This window comes from Nannobrachium achirus, assembly GCF_963921795.1.
Source record: "Nannobrachium achirus genome assembly, chromosome: 11".
Classification (NCBI taxonomy): Eukaryota; Metazoa; Chordata; class Actinopteri; order Myctophiformes; family Myctophidae; genus Nannobrachium; species Nannobrachium achirus.
In genome coordinates this window covers 31,377,793-31,398,413 of record NC_137820.1, presented here as the reverse complement: position 1 = coordinate 31,398,413, position 20,621 = coordinate 31,377,793, and the positions used below count along the sequence as shown (strand labels likewise).

Here is a 20,621-nt window from a genome sequence, read left to right as displayed (position 1 = left end):
TTGGCTATTTCTGTTCATTAAAAAAAAAAACGTTGACAAAAATACTTGAACATTTTTGGCAAATATTGACAAACTGATTTAATGATATGCATGCATATTTAATTATGTCAGAAGCATGAAAGGGGTGAAAGGGATGAAACACATGGGGGGGAGTATCAAAGCAGAGACACATGGACTCCCCAGCAAATGGAAACCTTACAGTTCCCTACACAACATCATTTCTGAGAACAATAAGCAAGGGACATTTTATGGCCAGCCGGCCATTATAACCCGACAGGGTGATTAGGCATCGACGTGTAGCGGAGGTGCCAATAATCACCCCAAAGGGTTTCATTTATCAATAATGACCGGCTGGTCATAAATTATCCCGCTTATTACACAGCTACTTAATACATTAATTAATAAATTGACCCAAAAGTAACAACATAACAAAGTATTTCCTTGCTTACAGAAATTAAAGTATTCCATATGTGTTGCGCTGGCCATCCGCCCAGCGCAATGCAGTCTCATCAGAAACCAATTAAGTGTCGATCAAATACAATTTGACATCACGCTCTGACATCACAGTGATGTCAGGGGAACCAAATCCCTTTTATGCCCATATATGGAGATCCCTGATGTCATCAATATTAAGCCCATATCTGTGAATATCTATGGGTACCAGGGGTTTCCATTATGGGTAACTGGTGCGATATACATCACTGGCCAGATGGCTGCAAGACATGGCACGGTTGTTTTTCGCCCTTAGGCGTCTTACTGGTTTACATGACACGTCAAGCCAGGTGCTCTGAGCCTTTGATTCTCAGTGGTCATTATCAAGAAATAACACACGGCTGGATTCAGTGATTGGCTAATCAGAATCAGGCATTCAACCAGGCTTTGTAATAACCAGGTTCCGCTTGCTTGTTTGGCTCAGGGTGTATTTGTAAATGTGGGAGGGGGAATGCCACCGGTGAGTGTGTGTGTGTGTGTGTGTGTGTGTGTGTGTGTGTGCGCGTGTGTGTGCGCGTGTGTGTGTGTGTGTGTGTGTGTGTGTGTGTGTGTGTGTGTGTGTGTGTGTGTGTGTGTGTGTGTGTGTGTGTGTGTGTGTGTGTTTGACAGACTCGCACAGATGATTTTTCCATGTATTTCTTTCCTGTTTCCTGTTCATCAATGACATGCAAAAGTATAGGTACTGGTGAACTACCTTCAAAAACTCTATGCTCTGAGCCAATGATGTTTGAGCTGTTGAGGCTGTGCCTGTGTTATAGTGATTTATGGGATATCATGGAGTGACAGGCTTTATAATCATCTGCTTTCAACCTGGAATCCCTATTTTCTAGGTTGGAACCCATTGTCTGCATGTGTGCAGGCACTGACAAACAGGTGAAAGTGGTGACTGTGAGGATGTTTTTTAACTCGATGCTGACCTCTGGTGGTAAAAAGCTAACCATTACTTTCCCTCTTTCCCCTGTCATCTTTAGAGCTCAAGAGCAGAATGCAACGGTAAGTAAATACCTGCATTTTCATGATTAGTAATTCAACATTTTTAAAATTTTGCTTGAGAAATAGTCTCTCAAACAGTCGGTTGTTTGATACAGATTTGTGAATTGAAGTGTCATCAACCAGGATACATAAGGATGTTATGAAATGTTGTTGCTCATTTGTGCTTTTCTTTTCTTTTCTCATCTCAGGTTCCTCCGAGTGTGGATTAAAAGCACCAAGGATAACAACAGACACCATCTTCTTATACCCTCCAAACCCCAGCAATGACTTCTGGCAAAACGTTACCTTATCTATCGGCAACAAAACCTATAACCCGCCAAATATTACTGGCTTGGACCCTGGTACCACCTATGAAGTCACTGTCACACGCTATAACTGCTGCAGAGTTATAGCGTTCATGACGAGTGAGTGAATCCATTTCATTCAAGTCCTAATCAGTGTCTATAAAGCAGTTGTTCTCAACCGTTTCTGCACCAGGGCCCAGAGAATCTCGAAAGTGCTTTCAGAGCATTTATTTTAATGATCAATAAATCAATCCATCACGTTCCCGGCTTGGATGAATTGAACTATATACTTGCTTCACAGTTTCTTATGTTTCTAGACAATCTTTTTTTTGTCAAAATTCTTTGGGGAACAACACTTTGAACTAAAAAACGAAACGGAAATTGTAATAATATATTACTATTTCAAAAGATATCCAATTTAAAAAAATATAAAAAGAAATTCAAAAGAATTTCTTAAAGAAAGCATCATCATCATCTCTTTTTTATGTCTGGAGGCTTCGGACGTGCCTATAAAGAAATAAAAAATAAAATAAATGACAAATGAAAACGTTTAAGAAATAGTGAAAATAGCAGATCTACAAGCCCACAACCCATCGAGTAAATATACTGATATGTGTAAATATGTTTCTCTCTCTCTCTCTCCCACCCACCTGTTTTGTACTGATAGAGCCCGAGGTCATCACAAACCCTCTTGTCACTGAAGTCACATCGCACTCTGTGTCTCTGAACTGGACCCGACCACGAGGACAGAGCGCCTCCTTTGTAGTGGAGTGGAACAACGGCACTACCAACACGAATGTGTCGCATGTTGCCGTTCGTGGTCTGAGGCCGGGGGTTCAGTACATGTTCAGCGTAAAAGCGCTGGCTGACGACAACCAAACTAAAGGAGCAAGCACCAATATCACCCAGTACACAAGTAAGTAAGGCAACTTATGATTGTGACTATCAGTTGACGCCAGGGCTTGGCAATCAATTGAAAGTGTACAGTATCGCTCTCTGTCATGTTGTGAGGTTTTCCACCAGATAGAAAAGTAACAGTTTTGGACGTACATGCAGTATATCCACGGCAAAGCTCAAAAGCGTCTGCTACTTTTGATGGTTTTGTGTGTCACTGTAGTATCATCACATAGTCGAAAATGTCAACATCAACAATATTGAAAATAATTGATTAATTTCTCCCCTATTTCTTATCAACGAATCCACACAATCTAAAAGCTCAGCTCAGCTCCGTCAGTACAATGTTTTGTGTTTTGAAAAAAGGCATTTGGACTCCAATATAAGATTCTTGGTTTTGAACTTCCACATTAGCTCAATTTCATAGCCTTTCCTTTGAATTGAAATTAAGACAACATTATACTGTATTGTGATACAGTATTGTGAAATTGCTGGTCAGGAGAAAAGATAATTTCATTCGCTTTTGCCATTTGCCATCGACACAATGACCAACCCAGTTCATAAAATAGGGATAGGCATAGAATATAGTTATGTTTCATTTCAAGTTGATAGACTGTCTTGCACTCATAGAACCTGATGGCATAAGTAGCCTTCCTTAATCACAACAAAGGAACCAGTGGACCACAATGGAAACAAGTCTCATGGACTTTTTTTGTGTGTGTTACTGTACTTCTGTTCTGTTTACATTTTTGACTAATCAATAGAAATTGGTATATATCGTCGCTGTCGGGAAGAAACCTTGTATCTCCAAGTTTCTCATTTGTAATTTATTTCGTAAAGTAAAGCAATGCTTCATCATAGAAGACTGTCGCACAAAACGAGTGAAAATAGCAGATCTACAAGCACACAACGCCTCGCATCTCGAGGCGTTGTGTGCTTGTAGATCGGCTATTTTCACTCGTTTAGATCATTTTTAAAATGACAAAACGAACGGTTTTGGACATACAAGGTTTTCACCCAACAACGACGATATTACAGTACAGAACACGTTAAGAAAGTACTGATTTCTGGTTTGTCACTGAATCGCTTTATATACACCTTGAAATTGGCATAAGATTGGGCGAATAAAGGGAAAATGCCTGGGAAAAAGGAATAAAAAAAATCCTTGTCAGAAGAAATCAGAGATTTAATTTTGAGCACTTTCAGAAAAATGACAAAATAGTTCACTATGGAGTTAATGACAACCTGAAATATGGATGGATGTCTTTCTCGCTGTCTGTCTCTCTCTCTCTCTCTCTGTCTCTCTCTTTCTCTCTCTATCTCCCTCTCTCCCTCCCAACAACCGTAGAACCTGAAGTCATCAGGAACCTAAGTGTCAGTGAAATCACAGCATCGTCTGTGTATGTGAGTTGGAGTGAACCAGAAGGAAAGCGTGCCTTCTTTACCATACAGTACACCAATGGGAACGTCAGTAAGACACGCACGGTGTCAGAAACGTCATGTAATGTCACTGGATTGACACCAGGAGAGCAGTACACCTTTGGTGTGACTGCAGTCGCTGGAGATAACGAAACGTTCGGACAGACGGTTGAAACGTCACATTGCACACGTAAGATGAGGCTCATGGAACTGACCTGTACAAGTTTTGAGACTTTTACGTTGACTTATTGTGTTGAATGTTTTAACACATCAAAGGCCATGTATCCACGTTTTATTCACGTATTTTCTTTCACCCGGAAAATAAAAATGTTATCCGCAATCATCCGTTCTTTAGTTAAGGTCCGTAGAAAAAAATATTTTGACCAAAAAACGCAAACTGTGAAAAGAATCTGATATAAATACATTTTCCTAAATGTGTTAACATGGAGCCGGGCGGAGCCGGACGTTTTGGCATGGCGTCATTTCCAGTTGCATTCTGGGATTTGTAGTCCTGGGATCACTCACCGGCGCGGGAGAGCTTGTTTTCAGCCAATCACTGAAAAAGCAGTTTGACGACTTAAGTCGTCCTTGGCGGTCAACTATTGGATTTTAAATGCTGACTTAAGTTGCCATTGGCGATGTGTTAAAAATTGTTCCTTGTCAGGGAAGTCATAGATTGGAATTTGAGCACTTTCACAATTCAGCATTTTCACGATTCAAGAAAGGTGGCAATATCTTTCTATTAGTGATGACAACCTAAAATATAGATGGTTCTATCTCTCTCTGTCTCTCCCTCACTCTCTCTCTCTGTCTCTTGTCTGTCTGTCTCTATCTCTCTCTCCCACCGACTCATGTTGCACTGACAGAGCCTGAAGTGGTCAGGAACCTTAATGTCAGTGGAATCACAACTTCCAGTGTGTTTGTGAGCTGGACTGAGCCAGTTGGAATCAGTGGGTCCTATAGAGTAGAATGGACTAATGGAAGTGTCAGTGAGCGTACTGCTACAGATCAGACTCATGTTAACATTACTGATCTGACCCCTGGAGGTCACTACACATTCACTGTTAAAACACTGTCTTGTAACCAAACTGAAGGAAACAGTGTCTCTGAATCCTTTTATACACGTAAGTACCTTTTTATCTTATGATAATCACTGTTGTGTAAAGATACGTTCACCCATGCATGCAGTTTATTGATTGATCATGAATTTGATGTCATAAAATGATAAGTTGTTCAGATGCTGCATAAGATTCCACAACAGATTTGCTGTTCCCAAAACAATGGACAGAGTTGACCGCTTTTAAATCACTCTCTAACTCCAGACCTCACCCTCTCCTGAAATCTATATTTTCAAACACTATCAGAAGCAACGTTGAGCTCCAATGAACACAATCGTCTGTGTTTGAGGGACGCTGGGTGGACTGTGTGATCTCTATCGCTTATTGACTCTTCATGTGTTTGCACTTAACACCCTTCCACATGAGCAGCTGTGGGGTTTAACAGTAAGAGGCACTGCATGTGAGGGAGCACCTGGGAATTGCAAAGGGTTCAAGTTTTCAGTTCTGGGGACTGATTTGAGTCTTGAGGTTTCCATAGGGGCTATTTCTGAGATCAGTGCAGATCCGGGAAAAAAATAAAGGGGAGGTGTAGCGTTGGCCGCAGCGTGAATGACAAAGTCGTCAAAACACTAGTCAAGTGATCTCCAAACTAAAAGGCAGTTATAATTTCAAGATATGAGTTTTTGAATTGGCCAGACTAGCAATAGAATACAACAGAACTTCTAAAATGAAGCATGGATTGGCACACACAAATTCAGTGAAGGCAGTTCAGAACTTCAGGGGAACACCCCAAATATTGGTGTGCGCTGCGCGCGCCATGTTTCTAAAATCCCATATTGGGACATGGTCTGAAAATACATTTTCAGTCTTGGGATTTCTTTTGGCTTTAGCCCCTGGAATTGGCATAATAACTACATTGGTAGAAAAATGGAAACATGTTCCAATAGTTCCTTGTCAGAAGACGTCATAGATTGTATTTTGAGCACTTTCAGAAGATGGCAATATATTTCTCTATAGAGTTGATGACAACCTGGAATATGGATCTCTCTCTCTCTCTCTCTCTCTCTCTCTCTCTCTCTCTCTCTCTCTCTCTCTCTCTCTCTCTCTCTCTCTCTCCCTCCATTCCTCTCCCTCTCTCTATCTCTCTCTCTCTCTCTCCATTCCAACACCCGTAGAACCTGAAGTCATCAGGAACCTAAGTGTCAGTGAAATCACAGCATCGTCTGTGTATGTGAGTTGGAGTGAACCAGAAGGAGAGCGTTCCTTCTTTACCATACAATACATCAATGGGAACGTCAGTAAGACACGCACAGTGTCAGAAACGTCATGTAATGTCAATGGATTGACACCAGGAGAGCGGTACACCTTTGGTGTGACTGCAGTCGCTGGAGATAATGAAACGTTCGGACAGACGGTTGAAACTTCACACTGCACACGTAAGATGAGGCTCATGGAACTGATTTGTACAAGTTTAGAGACTTTTGAGTTGACTTAATTGTGCAGTGTTTTAAAATAGATCCTCCAGAAGATTCAGAAAATTGTAGTTTGAGCACTTCAGCACTTTCACAATTCAAGGAAGGTAGCAAGATCTTTCTATTTGTAAAGACAACCTAAAATATAGATAGTTCTCTCTGCCTGTCTGTCTGTCTCTCGCGCTCTCGCTCTCTCTGTCTCTTTGTCTCTCTCTCTCTGTCTCTTGTCTGTCTGTCTCTATCTCTCTCTCCCACCCACTCATGTTGCACTGACAGCGCCTGAAGTGGTCAGGAACCTTAATGTCAGTGGAATCACAACTTCCAGTGTGTTTGTGAGCTGGACTGAGCCAGTTGGAATCAGTGGGTCCTATAGAGTAGAATGGACTAATGGAAGTGTCAGTGAGCGTACTGCTACAGATCAGACTCATGTTAACATTACTGACCTGACCCCTGGAGGTCATTACAGATTCACTGTTAAAACACTGTCTTGTAACCAAACTGAAGGAAACAGTGTCTCTGAATCCTTTTATACACGTAAGTACCTTTTTATCTTGACTGTTAAGCCGAAAACTGTTAGATAATCGGCAAATCTGGAATCTTTAAAGCTAGACTGTGTAAGTTGCTCAACTGGTGGTCTGTAGCAGTATAGCAAACCGCAGTCGCGTTTGCTTTTTTCGTCCGTTTTTCGCTCGCGGACCGGGCCGTCAGACCACCGCGTCCGCCTCGCCGAGACGCTTTCAATGAGGTCTCCCGTGTCCTTCTACGAGCAGCGGTTGGGGAGTTACATGCTAGACTCCTCCAGTGTAAACACTGCAGTGTACTTCCTGAAGGCGTGTTTCCTAAACCCACCAGAGAGCCCGGCAGTGTATGTTCTGCGCTGTGATTGGCCGGCAGTGTATAACCCTCGCTGTGATTGGCCGGTAGTGTGATGACGCAATTTTTCTGCGAAAACCGGTCCCGGGCAGGGATCATAGAAAACATATAAAGAGAAGGCTTTAGAAGCTGAAAATAACGGAGTGGGGGTTCTAAAACTTTAGCGATTTAACAGCTAGGACCATTTTAAGATTTGTTTTATTAAAAAAGTTACATGGTATAACTTTAACAAAAAAGAATCTCTACCAAAGAAGAATAGAATCTTATGATAATCACTGTTGTGTAAAGATACGTTCACCCATGCATGCAATTTATTGATTGATCATGAATTTGATGTCATAAAAAGATACGTTGTTCAGATGCTGCTTAGGATTCCCCAGCATGGGATTTGCTGTTCCCAAAACAATGGACAGATTTGGACAGGGGACAGAGTTGAGCTCTTTTCGATTAGTCTCTTACTCCAGACCTCACCCTTTGTGCTCCTAGAAAGTGCTATTAGTCAGAAGAAACTGAAATCTATATTTTCAACATAATCAGAAACAAGGTCAAGCTCCAATGAACACAATTGTCTGTTTGAGGGACGCTGGGCGAACTGTGCAATCTCTATATCTGCATTAGTGACTCTTCATGTGTTTGCACCCTCCCACATGAGCTGCTGTGGGTTTAACAGTAAGAGGAACTTAATGTGAGCGGAAACCTGGGAATTGGCGTAACAACTAAATTGGGAGAAAAAGGGAAACATGTGTGGAAAAAAGGAATTAAATAGTTCCTTGTCAGAAGACGTCATAGATTGTATTTTGAGCACTTTCAGAAAATGGCCTGGCAATATAGTTCTCTATAGAGTTAATGACAACCTCAAATACGGACATCTCTCTCTCTCCCTCTCTCTCTCCCTATCCCTCTCTCTCTCCATTCCAACACCCGTAGAACCTGAAGTCATCAGGAACCTAAGTGTCAGTGAAATCACAGCATCGTCTGTGTATGTGAGTTGGAGTGAACCAGAAGGAGAGCGTTCCTTCTTTACCATACAATACACCAATGGGAACGTCAGTAAGACACGCACGGTGTCAGAAACGTCATGTAATGTCAATGGATTGACACCAGGAGAGCGGTACACCTTTGGTGTGACTGCAGTCGCTGGAGATAATGAAACGTTCGGACAGACGGTTGAAACTTCACACTGCACACGTAAGATGAGGCTCATGGAACTGATTTGTACAATTGTGCAGTGTTTTAAAATAGATCCTCCAGAAGATTCAGAAAATTGTAGTTTGAGCACTTCAGCACTTTCACAATTCAAGGAAGGTAGCAAGATCTTTCTATTTGTAAAGACAACCTAAAATATAGATAGTTCTCTCTGCCTGTCTGTCTGTCTCTCGCGCTCTCGCTCTCTCTGTCTCTTTGTCTCTCTCTCTCTGTCTCTTGTCTGTCTGTCTCCATCTCTCTCTCCCACCCACTCATGTTGCACTGACAGCGCCTGAAGTGGTCAGGAACCTTAATGTCAGTGGAATCACAACTTCCAGTGTGTTTGTGAGCTGGACTGAGCCAGTTGGAATCAGTGGGTCCTATAGAGTAGAATGGACTAATGGAAGTGTCAGTGAGCGTACTGCTACAGATCAGACTCATGTTAACATTACTGACCTGACCCCTGGAGGTCACTACAGATTCACTGTTAAAACACTGTCTTGTAACCAAACTGAAGGAAACAGTGTCTCTGAATCCTTTTATACACGTAAGTACCTTTTTATCTTGACTGTTAAGCCGAAAACTGTTAGATAATCGGCAAATCTGGAATCTTTAAAGCTAGACTGTGTAAGTTGCTCAACTGGTGGTCTGTAGCAGTATAGCAAACCGCAGTCGCGTTTGCTTTTTTCGTCCGTTTTTCGCTCGCGGACCGGGCCGTCAGACCACCGCGTCCGCCTCGCCTCGCCGAGACGCTTTCAATGAGGTCTCCCGTGTCCTTCTACGAGCAGCGGTTGGGGAGTTACATGCTAGACTCCTCCAGTGTAAACACTGCAGTGTACTTCCTGAAGGCGTGTTTCCTAAACCCACCAGAGAGCCCGGCAGTGTATGTTCTGCGCTGTGATTGGCCGGCAGTGTATAACCCTCGCTGTGATTGGCCGGTAGTGTGATGACGCAATTTTTCAGCAAGAGCCGCTGATACAAACGACCTACGGCCTGGTCGCGACTTAGGCCACGACTTGGAGGTCGTAGGTCCCGGTTCTGGAGGTTTTGCGCGATCTCGGTCGTAATTCAGCGACCTGGGAAGTCCGCGATCGAAACTCTACGCTTGCTAAGGGAAGGGACGCGAGTTTAGAAACTCTACGCTTGCTAAGGGAAGGAGCGCCGCGATCGAAACTCTACGCTTGCTAAGGGAAGGGACGCGAGTTTAGAAACTCTACGCTTGCTAAGGGAAGGAGCGCTCGTTTTCAACAGCGTCGGCAGGTTAGCTACTCAGTGTCGGCAGGTTAGGGTTAGGTTTAGGGTTAGGGTTAGGGTTAGGGTTAGGGTTAGGGTTAGAGTTGGGGTTAGGGTTAAGGTTAGGGTTAGAGTTAGAGTTGGGGTTAGGGTTAAGGATAGGTTTTGGTGCACCTCGCGCGGTCCAAGTGACTACAATGGAGCGCTTCCTACCTCCGGTTCAGCCAATCACAAGCTTCAAAAGGTTGAATAGCGCTGCTGCTCTAGAATATTCTGCAAAAAGACCTTTTAAATACGACCGCGGACTTCCCAGGTCGCTGAACAACGGCCCGATCGCGCAACAACGGCCCGGGGACGACCGAGGTGGCGCAACCACGGCCGGGGGTCGCGAAACTAGACCGGCCGCGACCTAACAAGTATGTACCGCGAACTAGGACCTCCAGAACCGGGACCTACGACCTCCAGGTCGTGGCCTAGGTCGCGACCAGGCCGTAGGTCGTTCGTATCAGCGGCTGTCTCTCCAATTTTTCCGCGAAAACCGGTCCCGGGCAGGGATCATAGAAAATATATAAAGAGAAGGCTTTAGAAGCTGAAAATAACGGAGTGGGGGTTCTAAAACTTTAGCGATTTAACAGCTAGGACCATTTTAAGATTTGTTTTATTAAAAAAGTTACATGGTATAACTTTAACAAAAAAGAATCTCTACCAAAGAAGAATAGAATCTTATGATAATCACTGTTGTGTAAAGATACGTTCACCCATGCATGCAATTTATTGATTGATCATGAATTTGATGTCATAAAAAGATACGTTGTTCAGATGCTGCTTAGGATTCCCCAGCATGGGATTTGCTGTTCCCAAAACAATGGACAGATTTGGACAGGGGACAGAGTTGAGCTCTTTTCGATTAGTCTCTTACTCCAGACCTCACCCTTTGTGCTCCTAGAAAGTGCTATTAGTCAGAAGAAACTGAAATCTATATTTTCAACATAATCAGAAACAAGGTCAAGCTCCAATGAACACAATAAACCCTTTTGTAAATCCCGCCCCATTCTGCCCTGTTACTATGATGGGACATTAACCCTGGGCAGATTGTTTTTATAGTGGAAGTGGATGGGATTTTTTTTCCCTTCATAGCCTCATTACAGCTATATAAAGTACCAAAGGAAAAACACCTAGGTGATATTAATAAAAAGGGAAGACAAAGGTACAGTAGTTACATTGCAAAACAGGGGGTTTACCCGAAAATATATGTTTTAATGTGTTTAATCCCAGTGGGACAGAATCCTCTTTGCAGATTCTTTTATAGTGGAAGTGGATGGGATTTTTTTTCCCTTCATAGCCTCATTACAGCTATATAAAGTACCACAAAAAACACATCTACGTGATATTAATAAAAAGGGAAGAAAAAGGTACAGTAATTACATAGCAAAACAGTAGTTTTCCCCCGAAAAATAAATGTTTTAATTAGTTTAATCCTCTGGATCAGAGATAGAAAGAGAAGCGCATTGCATCTTGGGTACTAGGAAGAGGACAGAGAGAATGTTTCTCCTCACATAATAGGCTGGCTTTTCGTAATTCTGCCCATTTAAATTATATGTACCCAATCGTGACTCTTAGACCATTGATAAGGTACATGTGAACTAGTTTGTTGAAGCTTATTCGTTATGATGAGCGAGATCGCTTGACGCTTGCCGTCGCTATCACCGTACCGGCCGATCTCCGTGTCGCGCACTGCGGACAGTTTTTGAAAGCCTGAAGCAACATTCTCCACTGCACAAACTCCACCCCCGATAGCAAAAAGTGAATGTTTTTTTCTGGTTGGCCAGTCAGGGAGTCTCAGGGACCAATCAGAAGGCTGACAAACGGTCTATTGTCTGTTTGAGGGACGCTGGGCGAACTGTGCAATCTCTATATCTGCATTAGTGACTCTTCATGTGTTTGCACCCTCCCACATGAGCTGCTGTGGGTTTAACAGTAAGAGGAACTTAATGTGAGCGGAAACCTGGGAATTGGCGTAACAACTAAATTGGGAGAAAAAGGGAAACATGTGTGGAAAAAAGGAATTAAATAGTTCCTTGTCAGAAGACGTCATAGATTGTATTTTGAGCACTTTCAGAAAATGGCCTGGCAATATAGTTCTCTATAGAGTTAATGACAACCTGAAATACGGACATCTCTCTCTCTCCCTCTCTCTCTCCCTATCCCTCTCTCTCTCCATTCCAACACCCGTAGAACCTGAAGTCATCAGGAACCTAAGTGTCAGTGAAATCACAGCATCGTCTGTGTATGTGAGTTGGAGTGAACCAGAAGGAGAGCGTTCCTTCTTTACCATACAATACACCAATGGGAACGTCAGTAAGACACGCACGGTGTCAGAAACGTCATGTAATGTCACTGGATTGACACCAGGAGAGCGGTACACCTTTGGTGTGACTGCAGTCGCTGGAGATAATGAAACGTTCGGACAGACGGTTGAAACGTCACATTGCACACGTAAGATGGGGCTCATGGAACTGATTTGTACAAGTTTAGAGACTTTTGAGTTGACTTAATTGTGCAGTGTTTTAAAATAGATCCATGTCAGAGAAGTCAGAAAATTGTAGTTTGAGCACTTCAGCATTTTCACAATTCAAGGAAGGTGGCAAGAATTTTCTATTTGTAAAGACAACCTAAAATATAGATAGTTCTCTCTGCCTGTCTTTCTGTCTCTCACGCTCTCGCTCTCTCTGTCTTTGTCTCTGTCTGTGTCTCTCTCTCTCTCTCTCTCTCTCTCTCTCTCTCTCTCTCTCTCTCTCTCTCTCTCTCCCACCCCCTCATGTTGCACTGACAGAGCCTGAAGTCGTCAGGAACCTTAATGTCACTGGAATCACAACTTCCAGTGTGTTTGTGAGCTGGACTGAGCCAGTTGGAATCAGTGGGTCCTATAGAGTAGAATGGACTAATGGAAGTTTCAGTGAGCGTACTGCTACAGATCAGACTCATGTTAACATTACTGATCTGACCCCTGGAGGTCACTACACATTCACTGTTAAAAGACTGTCTTGTAACCAAACTGAAGGAAACAGTGTCTTTGTATCCTTTTATACACGTAAGTACCTTTTTATCTTGACTGTTAAGCAGAAAACTGTTAGATAATCGGCAAATCTGGAATCATTAACAAAAAAGAATAGAATCTTATGACAATCACTGTTGTGTAAAGATACTTTCATCCATGCATGCAATTTATTGATTGATCATGAATTTGATGTCATAAAAAGATTATGTAAGTTCAGATGCGGCATAGGATTCCACAGCATGGGATTTGCTGTTCCCAAAACAATGGACAGATTTGGACAGAGGACAGAGTTGACCTCTTTTCGATTAGTCTCTTACTCCAGACCTCACCCTCTTATGCTCCTAGAAAAAAAAAATTCGGAAGAAGCTGAAATCGATGTTTTCAACACAATCAGAAACAAGGTCAAGCTCCAATGAACACAATTGTCTGTGTTCGAGGGACGCTGGGCGAACTGTGCGATCTCTATATCTGCATTAGTGACTCTTCATGTGTTTGCACCCTCCCACATGAGCTGCTGTAGGTTTAACAGTAAGAGGAACTAAATGTGAGGGGAAACCTGGGAATTAGCGTAACAACTAAATTGGGAGCAAAAGGGAAACATGCGTGGAAAAAAGGAATTAAATAGTTCCTTGTCAGAAGATGTCATAGATTCTATTTTGAGCACTTTCAGAAGATGGCAATATAGTTCTCTATAGAGTTGATGACAACCTGAAATACGGACATCTCTTCCTCTCTCTGTCTGTGTCTCTCTCTCTCTCTCTCTCTCTCTCTCTTTCTCTTTCTCTCTCTCTATCTCCATTCCAACACCCGTAGAACCTGAAGTCATCAGGAACCTAAGTGTCAGTGAAATCACAGCATCGTCTGTGTATGTGAGTTGGAGTGAACCAGAAGGAAAGCGTTACTTCTTTACCATACAATACATCAATGGGAACGTCAGTAAGACACGTACGGTGTCAGAAACGTCATGTAATGTCACTGGATTGACACCAGGAGAGCAGTACACCTTTGGTGTGACTGCAGTCGCTGGAGATAACGAAACGTTCGGACAGATGGTTGAAACGTCACACTGCACACGTAAGATGGGGCTCATGGAACTGACAAGTTCTGTGAGACTGTACAAGTTTAGACTGTACAAGTTTAAAGACTTACCTTGACTCAATTGTGCTGAGTGTTTTAAAATAGTCCCTTGTCAGAGGAAATCATAGATTACATTTTGATCACTTTAAGAAAGGTGGCAAATCTGGCAATATCTTTCTATTAGTGAGGACAACCTGAAATATGGATCTCTCTCTCTCTCTCTCTCTCTCTCTCTCTCTCTCTCTCTCTCTCTCTCTCTCTCTCTCTCTCTCTCTCTCTCTCTCTCTCTCTCTCCCACCCACTCATGTTGCACTGACAGAGCCTGAAGTGGTCAGGAACCTTAATGTCAGTGGAATCACAACTTCCAGTGTGTTTGTGAGCTGGACTGAGCCAGTTGGAATCAGTGGGTCCTATAGAGTAGAATGGACTAATGGAAGTGTCAGTGATCGTACTGCTACAGATCAGACTCATGTTAACATTACTGACCTGACCCCTGGAGGTCACTACACATTCACTGTTAAAACACTGTCTTGTAACCAAACTGAAGGAAACAGTGTCTCTGAATCCTTTTATACACGTAAGTACCTTTTTATCTTGACTGCACCATAGTTTCTCCTTCTTCGCCTCAACATCTTGTGCTCTTAGCACATGTTATATTTAAGAAGAAGCTGAGACCTACACTATTTTCTCAGCTCTATCGGAAAGATGGGCACCATTTATCACATGGTCCATAATGGAAATATAGTCCAGGACTTTATTGTGTTTCATCCTCAATTGTTTCTCACCCCATGCCCATGAACCCCAGCATCCCTTTTCTAAGGCAAACATTCCGTTGAAAATAGCTGATCATAGCTGATCCATATCACGATCTGGATTGTGAGCTAGTAGAACGTCTAGTTTCGGTGAAGAGATTTGGTGTGGAGGAAAATATTAGCGGACCCAGATAGAGCCCTTTATGATGCCTGTAAACAAAGTGTATGTGGGGTTTTAAGTTGTTAACCAACGTGTGGAGTAATTGTCTCTCCTAGAACCTGAAGCCGTCAGGAACCTAAAGGCCACCGTAATCACGACAACGTCCGTGTCCCTGAACTGGACTGAACCAGTGGGAACGACCTCTTTCTACAGAGTAGAATGGAAAGACGGAAGTGAGACTAGAAATCAAACTGTCCATGAAACATACATCAATGTTGTTGAGCTCACGCCTGGAGCACGTTACAAATTCACAGTCATCGCAGTTGCCGGTGATCAAAAGACAGACGGCAAAAAGGATGAGGTTTTACTCTTCACATGTAAGATGTGTTTTTTAACAAAAAGGGTCACTAATGCATAATTCTCCACGCATTTGTCATCTTTTCCTTAGTTTAAACTCTTAACGTCACACTGAAAGGAGTGTTGTATATTTGATCCTCTTGTTTTCTTGCATCTCTTGTCATTGTCTTGGCGCAGATCCTGAGATGATCAGGAACTTTACTTTGTGTAACATTACGACTTCCTCCGTGTCCCTGAAATGGAGCGAACCGAATGGCGAAAGCTCCTTCTACGTTGTGGAATGGAACGATGGGAACGCGTTGTATGAAAATAAGAGCACCAGCCAAACGCTGTTTCATGTAGACAGCCTCACTGCCGGAGAGCTGTATTACTTTGCAGTGGCTGCAGTGGCTGGGGATAACGTTACTAAAGGGGTCGCGATCAATAGCAGTCACACCACCAGTAAGTGTTTGTCGCATGTTTTAACTCTGACTTTTCTTCACAGTAAAATCCTCAAGTGTTCATTTATAGATGCTTTGAGTTATTGATTCTCAACTTTTTTTTTTTTCTTTTTTTCAAGGACCCCCATTTTATTATGCATTTGGGCCATGGACCCCCATAACTCTTGAGAGTGTACAAGTGTACACCCTCAGTTAACGGTAATTTAGCTGGGGGGACCCCCTGGAACCCCTTCCAGGACCCCTGGGGGTTCTTGAACCCCACCACTGCTGTGGCATTGTTTTGGTTAAAATAAAACATGTTTAAAGTTTAAAGCTCTATATTCAGATAGTAATCATTGCTATAGTGTTTGTTCAGTAACAGGGGGTCTCCCTGTCTCTCCCGAACAAACACTCTATAGCAGGGGTGGGCAACTTTGATGATGGAGAGGGCCACTATATTTCCACACTCACTCCAGTGGGCCACATTGCATGTTGTTACTGTCGAACAAAAACCTTTCATCTCCAGTAAGAGTTGCTACGAGACGTTTTGAGCTTGTAGATTGGCTATTTTTGCTACTTTTGAATTGGAGTCCTGAATTATCTTTTGTTATTTTTTCATTGGAATCCTGAAATGTAACATTTTGATCTAATTTCAAATTCATTTAGTTATACTTTTGTTAACTTTAAACACAAATACATTGGACATAAAAAGACTAACATTGTAATACTACTAGTCATTCAATTACCAATATAAACTGAAGTAATTAAAGCGGGTCATGATTGCATGTTTGGAATTTTAACTGGCTGAAATCAATAATAAATTAATAAGTATTCCGATATCAACCTGCGGGCCGCATTAAGTGAAGGTGGGGGCTGCATGTGGTCCCCGGGCCGCCAGTTGCCCATGTATGCACTATAGCAATGATTGCTATCGGAATATTGTTATTTTATCCAAAAAAAAATTACTTTCATCTTCAAGGGTTAGTTAGAGAAATTGTCCAGTTGCAGTGATGCCTCTCCTCTTCTCTCCCCTTCAGAACCAAACATGATTGCTGCAGCTACCGTGAGCACGACAACCTCCTCTATTTCCCTGAGTTGGGATCAACCTGCGGGAGGGGTATCAATGTACAGAGTGGAGTGGGACAATGGCGGAACAACACTGAACATGACTACAAATGGCACTTCAGCTCTCCTACCCAACCTGGCAGCCGGAACCACTTACACCATCAAGGTCTTTGCCATTGCCACAGATAACCGAACAGAAGGAGAGCCGCTCGTCTTCAGTGCAGTTACAAGTAAGACACAATTTTATGAGGGCGCTGTTTTTCCCTTTTCTTTAACGATGGGTTCCCAGATTGGTATTTAGTATTCACTGTTTATTTTTAGTTCTCAGAATGGCCCTGAGTCTATTCCTGTGTTCTGTAAGTGTTTAGCAAACTCTGAGAGTGTAATGGAACCAAATGGACCCGGTAAAATGAAACCTGAGGATCTTTACTGCGTACAACATGAACAGGCTTTGGGTTTCTTCTGTAAATGAGGACATGCTTAAAGGGGAAGACCACCCATTTTCAATATTGAACTATGTCATTAATATACCTTAGAGGAGTTGTGTGGAAATAAAATAAAAAAGTTCCCCCTCTTCTGTGTTGCCTAGAACTGGAGGATTGATTTTGGGGTTTGTATTGTAAAGTACAACGGTGTGATGTCATCACGTTGTGATTTGCAATATTTGTTTTGTAATTAAACTCAATGAATAATCGTGATAAATAATCGTGATCAATATTGATCAAAATAATCGTGATCAATATTGAGAAAAATAATCGTGATCAATAACAGGGGCGTCAATTGGGTATGGCAGGGGTATGCAGCTGCCATACCCTGGGTCCAATGGGGAAAATAAAAGTTACTTTTAAATATAAATCCATGCATGTATCTTTGTCTATCTGTGCTGGTTGTTAACTCATACAGTGCCATCCGGCCACAAGGGGTGCTAGAGTGCCAGAAATGTATCCATAGACCTTCTTTATAGCTTTCGTCGACCCTCTCCCAACTGGCTTGTGTTTTCACTCCAGTCAATGCTATGGGTGTCGAGAGGAGGAAGCTAGCTGACACGTAGCCAAAATGCTAACCCATTTAGAAGCCCGATCTAAAGCTATTTCAGCCGCAAAAAACTTTCTCTTTGGGTCTGGGGACACAATCCGGAGAAAATCCTGTCTAAAGATGTGATTTATTATTGGAGTGGGCGGCGCGATTTGGCCGTTAGCGCGAATACGGCCTGTGGATGGCCGAGTCTAAGTCCCGGCCAAGGATGGACGTCTAGACCGGGGCTTCGTTGAGGCCTCCGATAAAATAATTCATTTCATTAAATATCCCGGACATGTTCGGGATAGGCACCCTGGAATACGTCGCGCCGCCTACAATGAACATTCGGTGAACATTGGGGGGGGGGGTCTAAACTTTATTTTAAACCATTTTCAATGGAATAAATCGTCGGAGCATCTAGCGTCTCTCGTTGGTGAGCGCTGGGCGAGCCGGGACCACCCACGTTGCTCCAAGCAGCTCGGGGTAAGTAAAATAGCAAATAAGAAATTGTTTTTGATCCCGAATATCCCGAACATGTTCGGGATAGGCACTTAAAGGGTTAAAGTACAGTAAAATAACTACAAATGCAAAATGTTACAAAATGGCCACTTTAACAAGGTATTATAATTATATTCTCCACACTTTTATTCTCCCCATTTTGACAAAATGGTATATACCCAGGTTCCGCAGGTCAGCTGTACAGGTGCAATTCATTATTGTTAATTGTGGCACGTTTACTAACATGCCAAGTTTAGCTGCACTTGAACAACCATTCCAGGCATAGCCGTGGGAACTAATTTGAGGCAGGAGGGGCTGTCGATCGTGTCACGCACGCGCGCGAAGCGCGCGTGCAGTGACACGATCCCCGTGTGCGCGCGCGAAAAATTGCGGTTATTTGCGGATTTTAATTGTGTTTTATAACCTTTTTTGCATGTTTTATTCGGGTTTCCGCGGTTTATTTTTTAGCTAAATGTAACACAATTGGGAACTGCACACTAAACTTTCCCTTTGCCTCTCCAAACGGGCTGTGGACAGTGCGGAGACATATAAAATATGCCACTGATCTGATTGCAGCCAGCAGGATATTATTAGATGCTATATTGTCCGCCGCATCGGTCCAGACCCCAGTGTTAGGAAACAGCTGGTCAACTTCTGGTACACCATAGCCATTAGCCACTAGCTAGCCCAAACATTAGCCTAGCCAGGCAGCACAGCAGCATAACATAGCATTCATCATTACAAGTCTTTAGCCACGACTCACCAGTGAGGACGCCAGGGCTAGCAGAGGGCGATGTGTAATGCCTTCATAGCCTAGGTTGTGTTGTCTTGGTGTTCTGTATATTCCTTTTATGCCCGTATTGTTATAATTCACCCAAGTCCATGACGCATATGTTACGCACGGAGAGACAGACGCTTAGACAAGTTAAAAGGGAAGTCCTTTGAAAGCCATTTCCTGTCTAAACAGTGCCCAGAAGCACATTTCAAAACAAGAGCCTTTCTTTTTTTTTTTGTCTATACAATCGATCATTCAACACATGTTTATTTTGAAATTGTACTGGAAATAGAAGTAGCCAATAGCTCCTACTTCACGCCACTGATGTCAGAGCCTCTACTTGCCGATCGGCAATATTTTTCCCCCAACCCCCCTTTAGGGGGTGCGGTGGGGGGTGCGGTGGGACGTGGGGGAGGGGGTGCGGCCGCACCCCCAGCACCCCTACTTCCCTCGGCACTGATTCCAGGCTGCCATATCCAGCCCAAGAAACCGTAGAAACGGGGGGAAAAATAGAATGTACTTCGGGGCGCCCACTGGCCTGGTGGTCAAGGTGCATACCACATACTAGGCTATGATGCCTGCTGGCGTCGCCGGTTCGATTCCCGATCCGGACGACCTTTGCCACATGTCATTCCCCATCTCTCTCCCCATTTCCTGTCAGTCTACTGTCCTATCAATAAAGGCATTAAAAGCCCAAAAACAAATCTTAAAAAAAAAAAAAAATAGAATGTACTTCTTAAAATAAATGTTGTATGGCAACATGACTGGTATGGCAACATGACTCAATTAGCCTTATTCACGGCCCGCCCACTCAGCAAATTTCTCAGCATCCCCCGGATGCTGACATAAATTTAGAAGGGGAAACTATAACAGAAATCGCTGGACTTAAAGCCAACAAATCATTATTTCGAACTGTAAAGTAAATTATAATGCTTTGTGCCTTTTACTATCTTGTGTTCTTGATCATGCTAGCCGTATTGTATACTTTACTATTCGGAAATTGCATTACATTTGCGATTTCTGTGTTAACTCTATAGGCCCGCTTATAGTAGGATTTTCCCCTTCAAAACTTGACTTCAGCACCCGGGGGATGCTGAGTGGGCGGGCCGTGAATAAGGCTAATAATCGAGATCAATATTGATCAAAAATTAATCGTGGCCATAATCCTGCAGCTCCTACATCGTTCTCAAAGTGTCTCTTGTCTGTGCCCTCACAGAGCCCGGCGCAATCAACGGTCTTGTCATCGCGGACGTCACCACGTCCTCTGTGTCAGTGAGCTGGACGGCACCGCAGGGCAACGTGTCCTCCTACACGGTGAGGTGGAGCGGTGCGGTGGGACCGGGCGGTAACCACACCGCTAGCAGCACGTCCCACACCATCACAGGGTTGACACCGGGAGTTCTGTATAACGTCACGGTCGCCGCTGTGGCCGGAGACGTCGCGAACGAAGGTGCAAAGGCCTCCATATCGACTTTCACACGTAAGTCCATGCTGTGTGAAATATAAACGATAACCTTCCAGCAGCTTTAGCTTATTATGA

At 43.2% G+C, this 20,621-nt stretch overlaps 1 protein-coding gene across 1 annotated transcript in view; it reads left to right on the top strand.

Annotated features, from left to right (window-relative positions):
- Window positions 1–20,621, top strand: part of LOC308293804 (receptor-type tyrosine-protein phosphatase beta) — a 74,635-nt gene that overhangs the window by 24,632 nt on the left and 29,382 nt on the right. The window contains exons 2-18 of the mRNA XM_080736439.1: window positions 1,464–1,485; window positions 1,674–1,889; window positions 2,437–2,685; window positions 4,012–4,272; window positions 4,949–5,206; window positions 6,316–6,576; window positions 6,889–7,146; window positions 8,413–8,673; window positions 8,960–9,217; window positions 12,139–12,399; window positions 12,737–12,994; window positions 13,775–14,035; window positions 14,358–14,615; window positions 15,067–15,327; window positions 15,485–15,748; window positions 16,764–17,021; window positions 20,298–20,561. Of these exons, the coding sequence (XP_080592565.1) occupies window positions 1,464–1,485; window positions 1,674–1,889; window positions 2,437–2,685; window positions 4,012–4,272; window positions 4,949–5,206; window positions 6,316–6,576; window positions 6,889–7,146; window positions 8,413–8,673; window positions 8,960–9,217; window positions 12,139–12,399; window positions 12,737–12,994; window positions 13,775–14,035; window positions 14,358–14,615; window positions 15,067–15,327; window positions 15,485–15,748; window positions 16,764–17,021; window positions 20,298–20,561 (4,129 nt within the window). The remainder of the gene's footprint in view (window positions 1–1,463; window positions 1,486–1,673; window positions 1,890–2,436; window positions 2,686–4,011; window positions 4,273–4,948; window positions 5,207–6,315; window positions 6,577–6,888; window positions 7,147–8,412; window positions 8,674–8,959; window positions 9,218–12,138; window positions 12,400–12,736; window positions 12,995–13,774; window positions 14,036–14,357; window positions 14,616–15,066; window positions 15,328–15,484; window positions 15,749–16,763; window positions 17,022–20,297; window positions 20,562–20,621) is intronic.